Here is a 13,800-nt window from a genome sequence, read left to right on the forward strand (position 1 = left end):
GGGAAACCATCAAGGCTTTTTGGTTAGGCAGGAAAAAAAAAAGAGGTTGGAGGGAAGAGGAGGAGGAGGGAAGCGCCAGGGGAGGAAGGCAGAGAAGTGGCACGTGAAAGGGAGAAAAGGGGCAAACCAGAGGAGAGGCAGGGAGGGGCGGCGGGGGAGCACTGAACATTTAGGAAGCAAGATGTCTAGCAGGCTGGGCCTTTAGAGAACAGTAACTGTTTCGCAACTGAAAGTCGCTACTCGAGCCTTGCCAACTGGGGAGACTATGCCCATGATATCCGCGGCCTCGGACCCCGGACCCTTCAGGCCCTCGCGCCCTACCCCCGACCAGCCTCGGGCCAGGCTAGGGCGTGGACGGGGCTTCCCGTCCCTCATGCGGGTCCGCCCCATGCCGGGCGGGGCCTGGGGCCCGGGGCCCGCCGCCTCCGCCCGTGGCCGGAGAGCCCCAGGCCCGAGCCACGCGGTCTCCCGGGCCTGGGTCGGGGTTCGATGGCTACGTGGAGGCGGGACGGCCGACTGACAGGCGGCCAAAGGCTGCTGTGCGCTGGGCTGGCGGGGACGCTCAGCCTCAGCCTCACCGCGCCCCTGGAGCTCGCCACCGTGCTGGCCCAGGTTGGCGTCGTGCGAGGCCACGCCCGGGGACCGTGGGCCACAGGGCACCGGGTGTGGCAGGCAGAGGGGCTCCGGGCCCTGTGGAAGGGGAACGCGGTGGCGTGCCTGCGCCTCTTCCCCTGCAGCGCCGTGCAGCTCGCCGCCTACCGCAAGTAAGAGCCGGGCGGGGCCGGGGAACCGGGAGGCCGGACGGGGGTGGGGTGGGGGAGCCGCGGCCCGACGCCGCCCTGCTGCCTGGACTCGGGGTCCTGGAGTAGGGACGGCCCCCTTGTCGATCACCTGGGGACCCCTCGGGGCGGTGGGCCACCTCTATGGCCCCCAGAGTGCAGCCCCAATGCTTTTCACGTTCTCTTGGGGTTACCGCCCTGCAAGATGCAGTTTTGTGGTCCGCAGCCCTGGTCCGAGAGGCTTTCCGGATTGGACCGGGCGAGGAGGTGGAATGCAGCAAAGGATTTGGAGGAAAGGAATGAAAAGCTCTCCAGAGAGATGAGTCCTAACCATTTCCACCGTCCTCCAATTTGGAAACTTTTGCTTAGGCTGGCTTAGGAAGAGAGAGACCCTTTTAAAGGTGTTTTTGTCTGTGTGACCCAAGCCCCGAGAAGAAAGTGCTTGGTGTGGGGAAAGGACCCAATCCATCGATACGAAAAGGCCGCAGATTTTTGCCCACACATCTCCCCAAGTTAAATGAAGCTTGACTTCAGGCTCCGACAGAGGCTGCAGCTTCCCCTCCCCAAGCTGAGAACGGCCCCCTCAGCCTACTGCTTCACCCCACTGGCCTCATTTATTTGGGCCTTTTCCACCTTCTCCCACATCAACAGCTGCTCCTTAGGAAAAGATCTAAAGGTGTAAATGCAGCCTTAAAGCTTCCACCGAGCTCAGAGGTACCTGCATTTGAACTGGAAACCAAGCCTGAAAGAATGAATTGGTAGTGATGGCATTTCAGGAAGCAGAGATGTTTCTGTATTGGGGGGACGGTCATTCCTCATTCAGTGGGCACAGTGGCATCTTTGATATCGCCTTGGCTCTGAATTAGACAAACAGCCCACATTTGGGAGAGTCGGTCTTGACCGCATAGTTTAGTCTTGGTGGCTAATAGTCAAAGGATTTTGCCTTGACACTGTCACTCACCTGGGAGGCCAGAGGTGGAAGCCGAACGGAATCATCCTTATTACCTAGGCCTCTAGGCCAGTACTCATTTTGCCTCTGCCTGGAAATAGAGTTCCCTTCTCTTCCTCTGCAGAGGGACTCGTGGGTGGGACCATGACATTTAGTTAAGGCCCTTTTTCCTCCCCACCTCTGCTTGCCCTCATCAACATCTGGCCTGCAGTCTGTAAACAGTTCTCCTCTGAGTCTTAATGACTCAGTTTCTCCCCCACTTCACCCTCTTCTCTACAAAGTAGTGTGGAAATCTTCCTTTGGATGGGATAAAATATGTCCAGAGGGGTGGGGGGCAGAACTTCAAAGGCTGGTTTAAGTATTGTGGCTCTTCTGCTAAGCACCTAGTATACGCACATTAGATTTTTTAAGCTCCTGCCTCCTGCCCTGTAAGGTCCATAGGACAAGAAGCATTGTGCCTGTTTTACAGATGCAGAATTGGGCTCAGAGTGATCACACCTCTTGTCAGTGACTGAGCTGAGCTCCACTACCTGGCCTTCTGACTCCAAATCTCATAGTCTTTCTGTTACATCATGCTGCCTCCCTGCATCCATTTGACACTAATTTAGTTAGGCTACATTAAGTCCCCACTGTGTGCACGATGCTGAGGACAATGCCAGGATGGAAGGGGCATGGTCCCTCTGCCCCAGGAGCTTACAGAGTAATAGAAGAGTAAGACTAATATGTCCATGACCATAACACACAAGGTAGCATGTGATTGTCATGGATAATGTGCTCTAGAAATGTACCCTTCTGATGAGCGATGAGGAGGAGAAAATGTGAAGACTTCATAGAGTAGAAAAAAATTTGAGTTTGGCATTGGGAGAATGAGTAGGAGTCTGCTGGGCAGAGATGGAGAGAAAGATACTGCAGTTGATGTCAGCAAACGCACAGAGGTGGGAAGGCAAGCAGCACAACAGGAAATCCAACCAGAAAAGCAGGTTGGAATGAGATATTAGAGGGTTGGATTAAGGGATTTGGACTTGACTTGGTATCCAAGGGTAGCTGTGGGAGGTTTTTGTGGGGGGGTGGGGGGAGGTGTGTTGTGATTAAAGCAATTCAATGGAAATGATCGTCACATCATGGCAGAGTAAGATGACTAGAGAGGAGGAAGAGTGGAGACAGCAGGGCCAGTTAGGAACCTGTCGCACTAGTCCACATAGCAGCTGAGGGCACCAGCAATAGGTGACCATGGGAGCAGAGAGGAGGAGATGTGTGGGAGAAGGAGAACAGAGACTTACCTGGGCTAGGTTTGCTAGGAATTTTTTTTCCCCTACAGGATTATTTTCTTTCTGAAAACTAAAAGGAAGTATTTTGGTGAATGGCAAGGCATAGTTGGAAAGCAAAGTGGTTGATTAATCGCGATGCCATCCTTCCTACATCAACATGATACTCTTGATTCATCATTATATTGATTCATTTCTACTCTTTTCTGACCATGAATTTGCAAAACAGTTGGCTGGGGGCCTGTGATCATGGGTTTGAACAAAACATAAACATCCAGAATGTTCAGGGAATGGGGTAGTTAAGTGACTTGTCCACAAATGCAATTAATGGAAGAGCTGGAACTTGAAGCCAAGTCTTCTGGCTCCTTAGTTCAGGTCTCTGTCTACCATTGCACAGCAGAAATATCTGCTTAGTTGGATTGACGATCAAGAGTCCACTCAGTAGTCTATTGGGAGCTAGGTTATTGTAATGGGTGGCTTTCAGATGTATCAAATAGAAGACCCCCCCGCCCCGGAACTTCACAACCGCTTGTCTATCTTATCTAATAAACGTTAGTTTGGGTCCCTGCAGCTCTGAAATTGTTCGTAACCAACACTATTTCTTTATTGAATAAGCACTTCATGAGCTTATGTTTGGCTGCACTGGCTACTAACCTGTTAGGTTGAAGTATTGGCAGTTCTAATTACACATATCCAGGGTGTGTGTTGTATCTGTGCTGGCTGAAAGGAAGGGGTTGCTGCAATTCACCAGTGTATCCAGTCTCACTGGAAAAAGCTTCTGTGCATGTGTGTGTGGGGGTGGGAGGAAGAACAGAAAAGGGAACAGTGCCGCCCTAGCAAATCAAAAGTTTAAGATGCATGGACTGAGGTGACGTCATTGGTGGATTATCAGGGTTGCCTGCCCTGACTCTGAGATTCTAAGGGGAACAATTGATAGGACTTATCTCTGTATCAGATGGGAGAAGTCTGCGAAAAAAGGACTTCCTATGGTTCTTCTTTTTAATTGTGTATATTTGATATTGAGACTCTATAAAAGAAACTGATATAAAATACGGCTCCTCCTCCTAGTTCATCAAGTCATTCAGTGAATTAAGGGCCTGTTTCCTCTCCGCTTGCCCCTACCAGTCATTTCCTTGTCAGAAGTGTTGAACTCCCTTAGGCTCTATGCTGAGGACTAACACAGGGTCTGATACATTGTAGACCTTCAATAAATGAGTAGTGAATTAACTATGCCCTAGAAGTGACCAAGTGGGATGGGGAATAAGAGTGGGACAAGGAGAATAAATGGTATTTCTTTGGGCATTTCAAACTCCACCTTCTAGGTGGTTCCAGCTTACTGCAGACCACCCCTCCAGTCAAAAATTTCTTTTTTTTTTTTTCTTTTGGAAGAAGTATTGCTCTGTCGCCCAAGTTGGAGTGCAGTGACGCAGTCTCGGCTCACTGCAACCTCCACCTCCCAGGTTCAAGCGATTCTCCTGCCTCAGCCTTCCGAGTAGCTGGGATTACAGGTGCACGCCACCATGCCTGGCTAATTTTTGTATTTTCAGTAGAGACGGGGTTTCACTATGTTGACCAGGCTGGTCTCGAACTCCTGACCTCGTGATCCACCTGCCTTGGCCTTCCAAAGTGCTGGGATTACAGGCGTGAGCCACCACGCCCAGCCCCAGTCAAAAATTTCTACTTCCTCTGTTTCCCCTGTCCTTCCTGAGGTCCCCCTCCAACTTGACTGGCCAGGGTATAGAAGAGGGAGGAACGAGGAAGCGGGCAGGCAGGCAGTACAACTGAGGCAGATGGTCTGTTGGTGAATGCCACCTGTTTGAGAAAAACCTCTGTCAAACTTGGTTTTTCCTCTGCTCTCACACCACAACAACAACCCTCAACACAGAAGACTTCTGTGACCAAATGAGTGTGGGGAACCCCACATTCTGATAAATGGACACCAACTAGGTGTCCTCTGATTCAGTTCTGACACTGTCTACCTGGACATAATGTCAGACCAAGCCACAGGTTAAGGGCTTGGTCCCCAAGAATGGCCCCCAACCAGACACTAGTCACAAGTCCAGGCCTCCAGAACTTTTTTTTTTTTTTTAAGACTGAGTCTCGCTCTGTGACCCGGGCTGGAGTGCAGTGCGTGATCTCGGCTCACTGCAACCTCTGCTTCCCGGATTCAAACTATTCTGCTGCCTCAGCCTCCTGAGTAACTGGGATTACAGGCGCCCGCCACCATGCCCGGCTAATTTTTGTAATTTTTTTACTAAAGAGAAGGTTTTGCCATGTTGGCCAGGCTGGTCTCGAACTCCTGACCTCAAGTGATCTGCCCGCCTCGGCCTCCCAAAGTGCTGGGATTACAGGCATGAGCTGCCATGCCTAGCCAGGCCTCCAGAACTTCTGACCAACCAGCTTCAAGTTGGGGTTCCCACGACCCCCTCTTTGGGTTCGATTAATTTGCTAGTGAGGCTCACAGAACTCAGGGAAATAGTTAATGTTTACCAGTTAACTACAGAGGATATCACAAAGGATACAGAGAAGAGATGGGCAGGGTGAGGTAAGGGGCAGGGGGCATGGAGCTTCCATGCCGTCCCTGGGCACGCCACCCTTCAGGAACCTCCACATGTTCAGCCATCCAGAAGGTTCCCAAACCCTGTCCTCTCGGGTTTTTATGGAAGATTTATTACAGAGGCATGATTGACAACCATGTAGAAATGTGATTGGATGAAAAGCACATGATCTAAACCCAGCAAGGCCTGTCTATTCAGACTTTTCTTGGCCTCTATGCAGCGTTCCTTTCTCTAGGGCAGAGGTATCCAATCTTTTGGTTTCCCTGGGTCACACTGGAAGAAGAATTGTCGGGCCACACATAAAATACAATAACACTAACGATAGCTGATGAGCTAAAAAAAAAAAATTGCAAAAAAATTTCATAATGTTTTAAGAAAGTTTGCAAATTGGTGTTGGGCCACATTCAAAGCCATCCCGGGCCACATGCGGCCTGTGGGCTGTGGGTTGGACAAGTTTGCTCTAGGGTATGGGGCAGGACCCTCTCTGGAATGAGGATCTTTTAACCCACAATCAGATTAGAGTCCTACCTTGGGCAGGTAAAAGGAGGGCAGGAGAAGGTCAAAGAGAGAAAGATTCTGTTTCCTGAGACCTAAAGTGCCCCAACATTATAACAAGGACTAGGGAAGTTAGGAGCCAGGAACCATGGGTGAAAACCAATGTATGTATCATAGCACCACATCACCTTTACTTCCCTGTATGTTTAAAAGCAGCTGATTAACTCAAATGACTGTTTCAGTTAATGCGGCTAAGGTAGGTTGACAAAATGAAGTCAAGACTCCTGCAGCTTGAAGATGTTTTTAATCAGTGAGTGTTTACTTGAAAGCAAAAGAGCTAGCCTAGAACCCCTTAAATGGTTTCACCTGAATGCCCACTCTTATTTCTCATGCAGCAGCCCCTGGCCTATGGGCAACTGAAAGAACAGGAAATGCACCTCCTCACTGGAGGTTTGAAGGCTAAGGAACTGGGGATGCTCTCATTTTAAAAAGATAGGCCGGGCACAGTGGCTCACACCTGTAATCCCGGCACTTTGAGAGGCTGAGGCGGGCAGATCACTTGAGCCCAGGAGTTTGAGACCAGGTTAGCCAACATGGCGAAACCCTATCTCTACAAAAAAAAAAAAAAAAAAAAAAAATAGCCAGACATGGTGGCGCACATCTGTAGTTTCAGCTACTCAGGAGGCTGAGGTGGGAGGATCTCTTAATCCTGGGAGGTGGATGTTGCAGTGAGCCCAGATCATGCCACTGTACTTCTGCGTGGGTGATAGAGTGAGACCGTGTCTCAAAAAAAAAAAAATTTTTTTTTTCTACCAGAGAGTGGGGCTAGGGAGAAAGGGAGAAGGATAGGGAGAGTTTGGAATCAAAGGTAAGTGAACAGAGCTGGGCTAGAATAAAAATATTTTATCTCTTTTTTTTTTTTTTTTTTAGACGAGTCTTGCTCTGTTGCCCAGGCTGGAGTGCAGTGGCGCAATCTCGGCTCACTGCAACCTCCACCTCCCTAGTTCAAGCAATTCCCCTGCCTCAGCCCTCCCGAGTAGCTGGGATTACAGGCACAGGCCACCATGCCTGGCTAATTTTTTTTGTATTTTTTAGTAGAGATGGGGTTTCACCATGTTGGCCAGACTGGTCTCAAACTTCTGACCTCAGGCGATCCGCCTGCCTCGGCCTCCCAAAGTGCCCAGTTCTGGGCCGGGTGCGGTGGCTTACACCTGTAATCCCAGCACTTTGGGAGGCCGAGCGGGGCGGATCACCTGAGGTCAGGAGTTCGAGACCAGTCTGGCCAACATGGTGAAACTCCGTCTCTACTAAAACTACAAAAATTAGCTGGGCATGGTGGCGTGCACCTGTTGTCCCGGCTACTTGTGAGGCTGAGGCATGAGAATTGCTTGAACCTGGGGAACGGAAGTTGCAGTGAGCCGAGATTGTGCCACTGCACTCCAGCCTGGCCGACAAAGTGAGACTCTGCCTCAAAAAAAAAAACGTAATTACTGAGATGCTCAAAGTTATCATTTGAAGAAATTTTGTTCCTTTTTAAGTTTCAACAGAACTGAAAGACTGCACTCCAATTGGTATTTACCAGGTACTTCTGTGCATTTACACCCCACAGGCAAGCCAGTGTTGACAATTATGTAGATAAAAGTAGAAAATGCTTTAAGTGGGAAGGACTTGGGATAGATGTAAATTAAGAAAGTTAGGCATCTCTTATAGCCAACTAGCATCATATAAATATAGAAAAATGTAAATGTATTATTCATGAATGCTTATATAGTACTATAGTAACTTTTCACTTTGTAAAGTACTTTGAAATGCTGGAAAATATTTCAAGAACTAGTGGAGAGAACTCTAGCACAATCCATAGCTGATTCCTCTGGCCTTTCCCTCTATTTTCTCCCAGATTTGTTGTGCTGTTCACAGATGACCTGGGCCACATTTCCCAGTGGAGCTCCATCATGGCTGGGAGTCTCGCAGGCATGGTTTCCACCATTGTAACATATCCTACAGACCTCATCAAAACCCGGCTGATCATGCAGAACATACTGGAACCGTCGTACAGGGGGCTCCTCCATGCTTTTTCTACTATTTACCAACAGGAAGGGTTTCTTGCCCTTTATCGAGGGGTTTCCCTCACTGTTGTAGGTAAGATGGACCTTTTCACCTTGTCCAAGAAAAGGCTATGTTCTCTGAAATTACAAATGTATTGTATACCTTTGTGAGCCACTAAATCAGTTTTACTGAGATCAAGGTTATATGGATTCAACCTACATAGAGGCAATTAGCTTCATTCTATTCCATAGCCATACACTCCACTCCTAAACTTTGGCCAGTTACATCCCGGGGAGGGGAGTAGACCAGAAAGTGGAGGTGACTCAGCAAACTGGTAAGAATGCAATTCTAACCACTCTCCATCTGACTGCAGAAGGAGTATTCAGTGTACATACACATTGATATGCCATGAGGGCAACTAGGGTAGCAACTGTGTCTTCTGGGGTCTTTGTAACCTTTGCCAGAGCTACACATTTATGGCCCAATTGCAAAATCCAGTAGACTTTTGCCCTTTATCTGAACTTGGTTGCAGCATTTGATAAGGTTGACCACTCCTTCTTCTGGAAACTTGGTTTCCAGGACCCCTCCAAGTCCTGGGTGTCTTCCCATCTCTCTGGCAGCTCTTTCTTATCTGACTTATCCGGCCCATCTGGGTCGTCTGATACTACCAGCCCCTACATGTTGCTCTTCCCCTGGGCTCCTTCCTTAGCTTTCTTTTTACCCTCCCCTTTAGCTTGCTTCTCATCCTCCAAACCCTCCCTAGGTGGCCTCATCTATGCTAATGGCTTAAACAAGTGTCAGTGTATTCTGTGACCCTCATTCTCTACCTCTTTAGTAACAATGGCCAACTTTTGGGGGGAAGTACTTACCATGTTCTGGGTACTGGGCCAAATTCATTGCATGCGCTTTCTCATGAGGCCTTATTTTACAGATGAGGAGATAGATGCTTCAGGAAGCTAAGTAACTTGCCCAAGTCCACATAGATAGAAAGCAGGAGAAACTAGCAATAGAACTCCAGAGCCCTCTGTTAGCCCCTGACTGACACCAATTCCCAATGGTAGTATGAGTCCCTGCTGTTGGACACCTTCACCTCCGTGCTCCCTAGGCACATCAAATTCAAGATTAACCCTGATGTCCTCGTTGGTCTCAAACTAGCTCTTCCTCCTGTGTTCCCTAATGAATGAGACTACCTTCCTTTCATCCCGTGGCCCAAGCCAGAAAAAAAAGCCTAGGGATCACTTCAACTTCTCCTCTCACTCCACCCCCACTTGAATCACCAAGTCCCGTCGATTTGACTCATCCTCTTTCCCACAGGTCCTTACAACTCAGACTCTCAGGGTCTCCCACAGACTCCGGCTCCTACCTGCTTCCACTCTTGGTATCTCCTGCCCCAGTCTTCCCCGTGCACCGCTGCCTGGCTGAGGTGATCTCTCCACGTGCAGTTTCATCGTTTCACGGCCCTCATTTCACTGCTCTCCTTAAAAGTATTCAGCGACTCCTGAGCTACAGGAGAAAGCCCAAATTCCTTAGGACATTCTGGATCCTTCAGACCTGGCACCTGCCAGTCTGTCCTACCTCATCTCCTGCCACACCTCCACCTGCATTCATGCTCCAGCCCTTCAGAAAAACTTGGATTTCCTGGAAATACCACTCCCTTTATACATGCTATTCCCTTTGCCTTTCCACTCTGTCAAAGTCTGATGAACTTCTATTTATTCCTCAAGACCCAGTTCAAAAGTTCTCTCTTTCATCAAGTCCCTCCTGACTCCCCCAGGCAAAATTAATCCCTTTGATCCTTGTGTACCTAATGCATTTCATATAGCCCCCCTGTTGTGGCACACATCAGGGATGTTATACTGACTTTGCCCTGGCTGTCTGTTCTCCTCGATGATGAGCATCTCCAGAAATTAGCCTGCTCCTCTTTCGATTCCCAGCACCTGGCATAGGGCCTGGCATATAACCTAAGCTTTCCAGACATTTTCTGAATGAAGGTAAATGGAAGGTTGGTGAGCCAATTAAATAAACATTACATTTTTCTAAAGATAAGCAATTTCACTTGTATTATCCCCTATTTTAAATTTCATTTTGAGGGAGAAATTTAGTCCCTCTGTAAACTAAAGATGGCTCCTAAAGGTTCTGGAAATTTGTGAAAGTGCCACCTACTATATTACTTACTCACCATCTCAGTTCTTAGAAAGGTGAGGAAGCCACACGGTGTAGGGTGCCCACTGGGCCATGATATGACCATGTCATTCCCAAAGGTGAGGTCAGGTGACCTCCCTCACCATCGAGAGTCTCTCACTTTCCAGTTTTCATAAAATATTTCCTTCTCAGCTAGAGATCAGTCCCTCCTGTCCTCCAAAACATAATGAGGTGCTGCCCACTGGCTTTTTTTACTTGAGTGATTTTTTCCCCAAACATTAAAAAAAAGTTTCAAACATCTAGAAAAATTAAAAGAAATCTAGAGTATACATCCATGGACCATCTAGATGCTACAATTAACATTTTGCTATTCATCCCTCCAGCCATTCATCAATCCATTTTTATTTTATTTATTTATTTATTTATTTTTTGAGACAGAATCTTGCTCTGTCACCCAGGCTGGAGTGCAGTGGTGCAATCTTGGCTCACTGCAACGTCTGCCTCCCAGGTTCAAGCGATTCTCGTGCCTCAGCCTCCCAAGTAGCTGAGATTACAGGCACGCACCTGCACGCCCAGTTACTTTTTGTATTTTTAGTAGAGATGGAGTTTAGTAGAGACGAGGTCAGGCTGGTCTTGAACCCCTGACTTCAAGTGATCCGCCCACCTCGGCCTCCCAAAGTGCTGGGATTACAGGCGTGAGTTACTGTGCTCAGCCAGCCCACCTTTTTTTTTTTTTTTTTAATGATTTCAGTGTAACTTGCAAATATCAATACACTTCACCCCTAAACCCTTCAACATGTGTGTCATTAACGAGAGTTCAATATTTGTGTATGGTTCTTTTTTTTGAGATGGAGTTTCTCTCTTGTCACCCATGCTGGGGTGCCGTGGTGCGATCTCAGCTCACTGCAACCTCTGCCTCCTGGGTTCAAGTGATTCTTCTGTCTCAGTCTCCCAAGTAGCTGGGATTACAGGTGCCCAACACCACACCCAGTTACTTTTTGTATTTTTAGTAGAGATGGGGTTTCACCATGTTGGCCAGGCTGGTCTCAAACTCCTGACCTCAGGTGATCCTCCCGCCTTGGCCTCCCAAAGTGCTGGGATTACAGGCATGAGCCACCACGCCCAGCCGTATGGTTGTTTTTTAAAGTACAATTTACATCCAGTAAAGTGGACAAACCTTTAGTGAACCATTTGATGCATTTTGACAAATGACACAACCCCTACCAAAATATAGCACATTATCCTCACTCAAGAAAGTTCCCTCATGCTCCTTGGGTTGGAGGGATTTTAGCAACCCCAGAGCCCCTCCTGTTTTCTTTCCCCAGAATCCCCCCAGGAATTTATGTTCTCAAGCCAGTGTTTTCCCAAGACAGCAGCAGCTTCTCCCTGGCCTTGTTTCGCAGGTGCTCTCCCGTTCTCTGCTGGCTCCCTTCTTGTTTACATGAACCTGGAGAAAATCTGGAACGGACCCCGAGATCAGTTCTCTCTCCCACAGAACTTTGCTAATGTCTGTCTGGCTGCTGCAGTGACCCAGACCCTCTCCTTTCCCTTTGAGACCGTGAAGAGAAAGATGCAGGTGAGGAGTTATCAGAGTGGGGTGGGGGGTGGAGTGCTTTGTAGTGTTTGTGGTCGGGTAATAACAGCAAAGAACACTGACCCCAAGTGATGCCAGGTTTCCAAGGAGCTTCTGACTGCTTACAAATACTGTGCAAACCCCCACTCTGTGGCATTTCTGCTGCTAACCTCAGAGCTGTTGGCTTGAGCCCCGGCTGCCTCCTCATTCCCATCCTCTGTTTTTTGGTCTTTTAAGAAGCCTCCAGGCTAGGCGCGGTGATTCACGCCTGTAATCCCAGCACTTTGTGGGGGCGGAGGCGGGTGGATCACTTGAGGTCAGGAGTCCAAGACCAGCCTGGCCAACATGGTGAAACCCCGCCTCTACTAAACAAACAAAAATTAGCTGGGCGTGGTGGCAGGCGCCTGTAATCCCAGCCACTCAGAAGGCTGAGGCAGGAGGATCACTTGAACTTGAGAGGCAGAGGTTGCAGTGAGCTGAGATCGCGCCATTGCACTCCAGCCTGGGCGACACAGAAAGACTCTGTCTCAAAAAAAAGAAAAAAAAAAAAGAAAGAAAGAAAAATAAGAAAGAAAGAAAAAAAAGAAGCCTCCAGATGAGGCTTCTCTTTTCTTTCCTGACTTCCTGATTATATCACTTGTGGCTCTCCTTCCTCCAAGACCAGCAGAGAGTAGAATATGAAATGCAGCCTGCTAATGCAGCCTGTCCTTGCTGCCTCCACAGCAAGGATGCCACTCTTGGTTTCCTCACTGTGCCTTACCTCAGTGAAGCAGACTGGATAGGACCAACATAAGCTAGGAACTGTAGCTAACAAGGGTCCAGCATCCCTGACTCCCTCGCTGAGGAAGGAACTGCATTTAAAATGTGGCAGCATCAGGCCGGGCACGGTGGCTCATGCCTGTAATCCCAGCACTTTGGGAGGCCGAGGTGGGCAGATCACCTGAGGTCGGGAGTTCGAGACCAGCCTGACCAACATGGAGAAACCCTGTCTCTACTAAAAATACAAAATTAGCTGGTTGTGGTGGCACGTGCCTGTAATCCCAGCTACTTGGGAGGCTGAGGTAAGAGAATCCCCTGAACCTGGGAGATGGAGGTTGCAGTGAGCCGAGATTGCATCACTGCACTCCAGCCTGGGTGACAGAGCGAGACTCCATCTCAAAAAAAAAAAAAAAAACTAGTATCCTTTTTTCACTTATTATATAATGGGTATTTCCCTGGGCCATTAAGTATTTAATTATCAAATAATATTCCACCATATGGATGTGCCAAAAATATGTAACAATTTCTCATTTTTTTAATATTTAGGCTTTTTCTAATTCTTGAGTTATACTAACATTGTAACGAAAACCTTTGCATTTTTTCATATCTGTGATGATATCCTTAGGCTATATTCCTAGAAATTGACTTATAGGTCACAAAATATGAACAATTCTAAGACTCTTCGTGAAATGTGCACTCCAGAAAGGTTGTAAGTTTGTAATTCCACCAGCACTAAAGCAGTGGCTCAGCTTCTAAACTCTCAATATTCATTGATATTAATTATCAATATTAATTGTCACTTTTTAAATCATTGTGAACCTAATAGCTGAAAAATAGTATCCCATCATTTTAATTTTAATTTGATTGATTATAAGCAAGGTTGCAATGGCCCTTTGTATTTCCTTGCAAGTTTTGTATTTATGTCCTTGCCCTATTTTTCTAGAATATTCAACTTTTTCTATTCATTGGTAAGAAGTCTTTATATATTAAAGATATTAACCCTTTGTCATACATTTCATATATTTTTCCCAGTTTGACATTTGGCTTCTAATGCTGTTTATGTGTTGGTGGTGGTGGTGGGTTTTTGTTTTGTTTTGTTTTTTTAGACAGGGTCTCGCTATGTCGCCCAGGCTGGAGTGCAGTAGCAGTTCAAGCATTTCTCCTGCCTCAGCCTCCCAAGTAGCTGGGATTACAGGCACCTGCCACCACGCCTGGCTAATTTTTGTATTTTTGA

General features: G+C 47.7%; 1 protein-coding gene across 1 annotated transcript in view; it reads left to right on the forward strand.

Annotated features, from left to right (window-relative positions):
• Positions 1-383: 383 nt before the first annotated feature.
• Positions 384-13,800, forward strand: part of SLC25A43 (solute carrier family 25 member 43) — a 47,196-nt gene continuing 33,779 nt past the window's right edge. The window contains exons 1-3 of the mRNA XM_004064772.5: positions 384-764; positions 7,944-8,185; positions 11,638-11,810. Of these exons, the coding sequence (XP_004064820.3) occupies positions 490-764; positions 7,944-8,185; positions 11,638-11,810 (690 nt within the window). The 5' untranslated portion in view covers positions 384-489. The remainder of the gene's footprint in view (positions 765-7,943; positions 8,186-11,637; positions 11,811-13,800) is intronic.

The sequence above is a fragment of the Gorilla gorilla genome, chromosome X (genome assembly GCF_029281585.2).
Source record: "Gorilla gorilla gorilla isolate KB3781 chromosome X, NHGRI_mGorGor1-v2.1_pri, whole genome shotgun sequence".
Classification (NCBI taxonomy): Eukaryota; Metazoa; Chordata; class Mammalia; order Primates; family Hominidae; genus Gorilla; species Gorilla gorilla.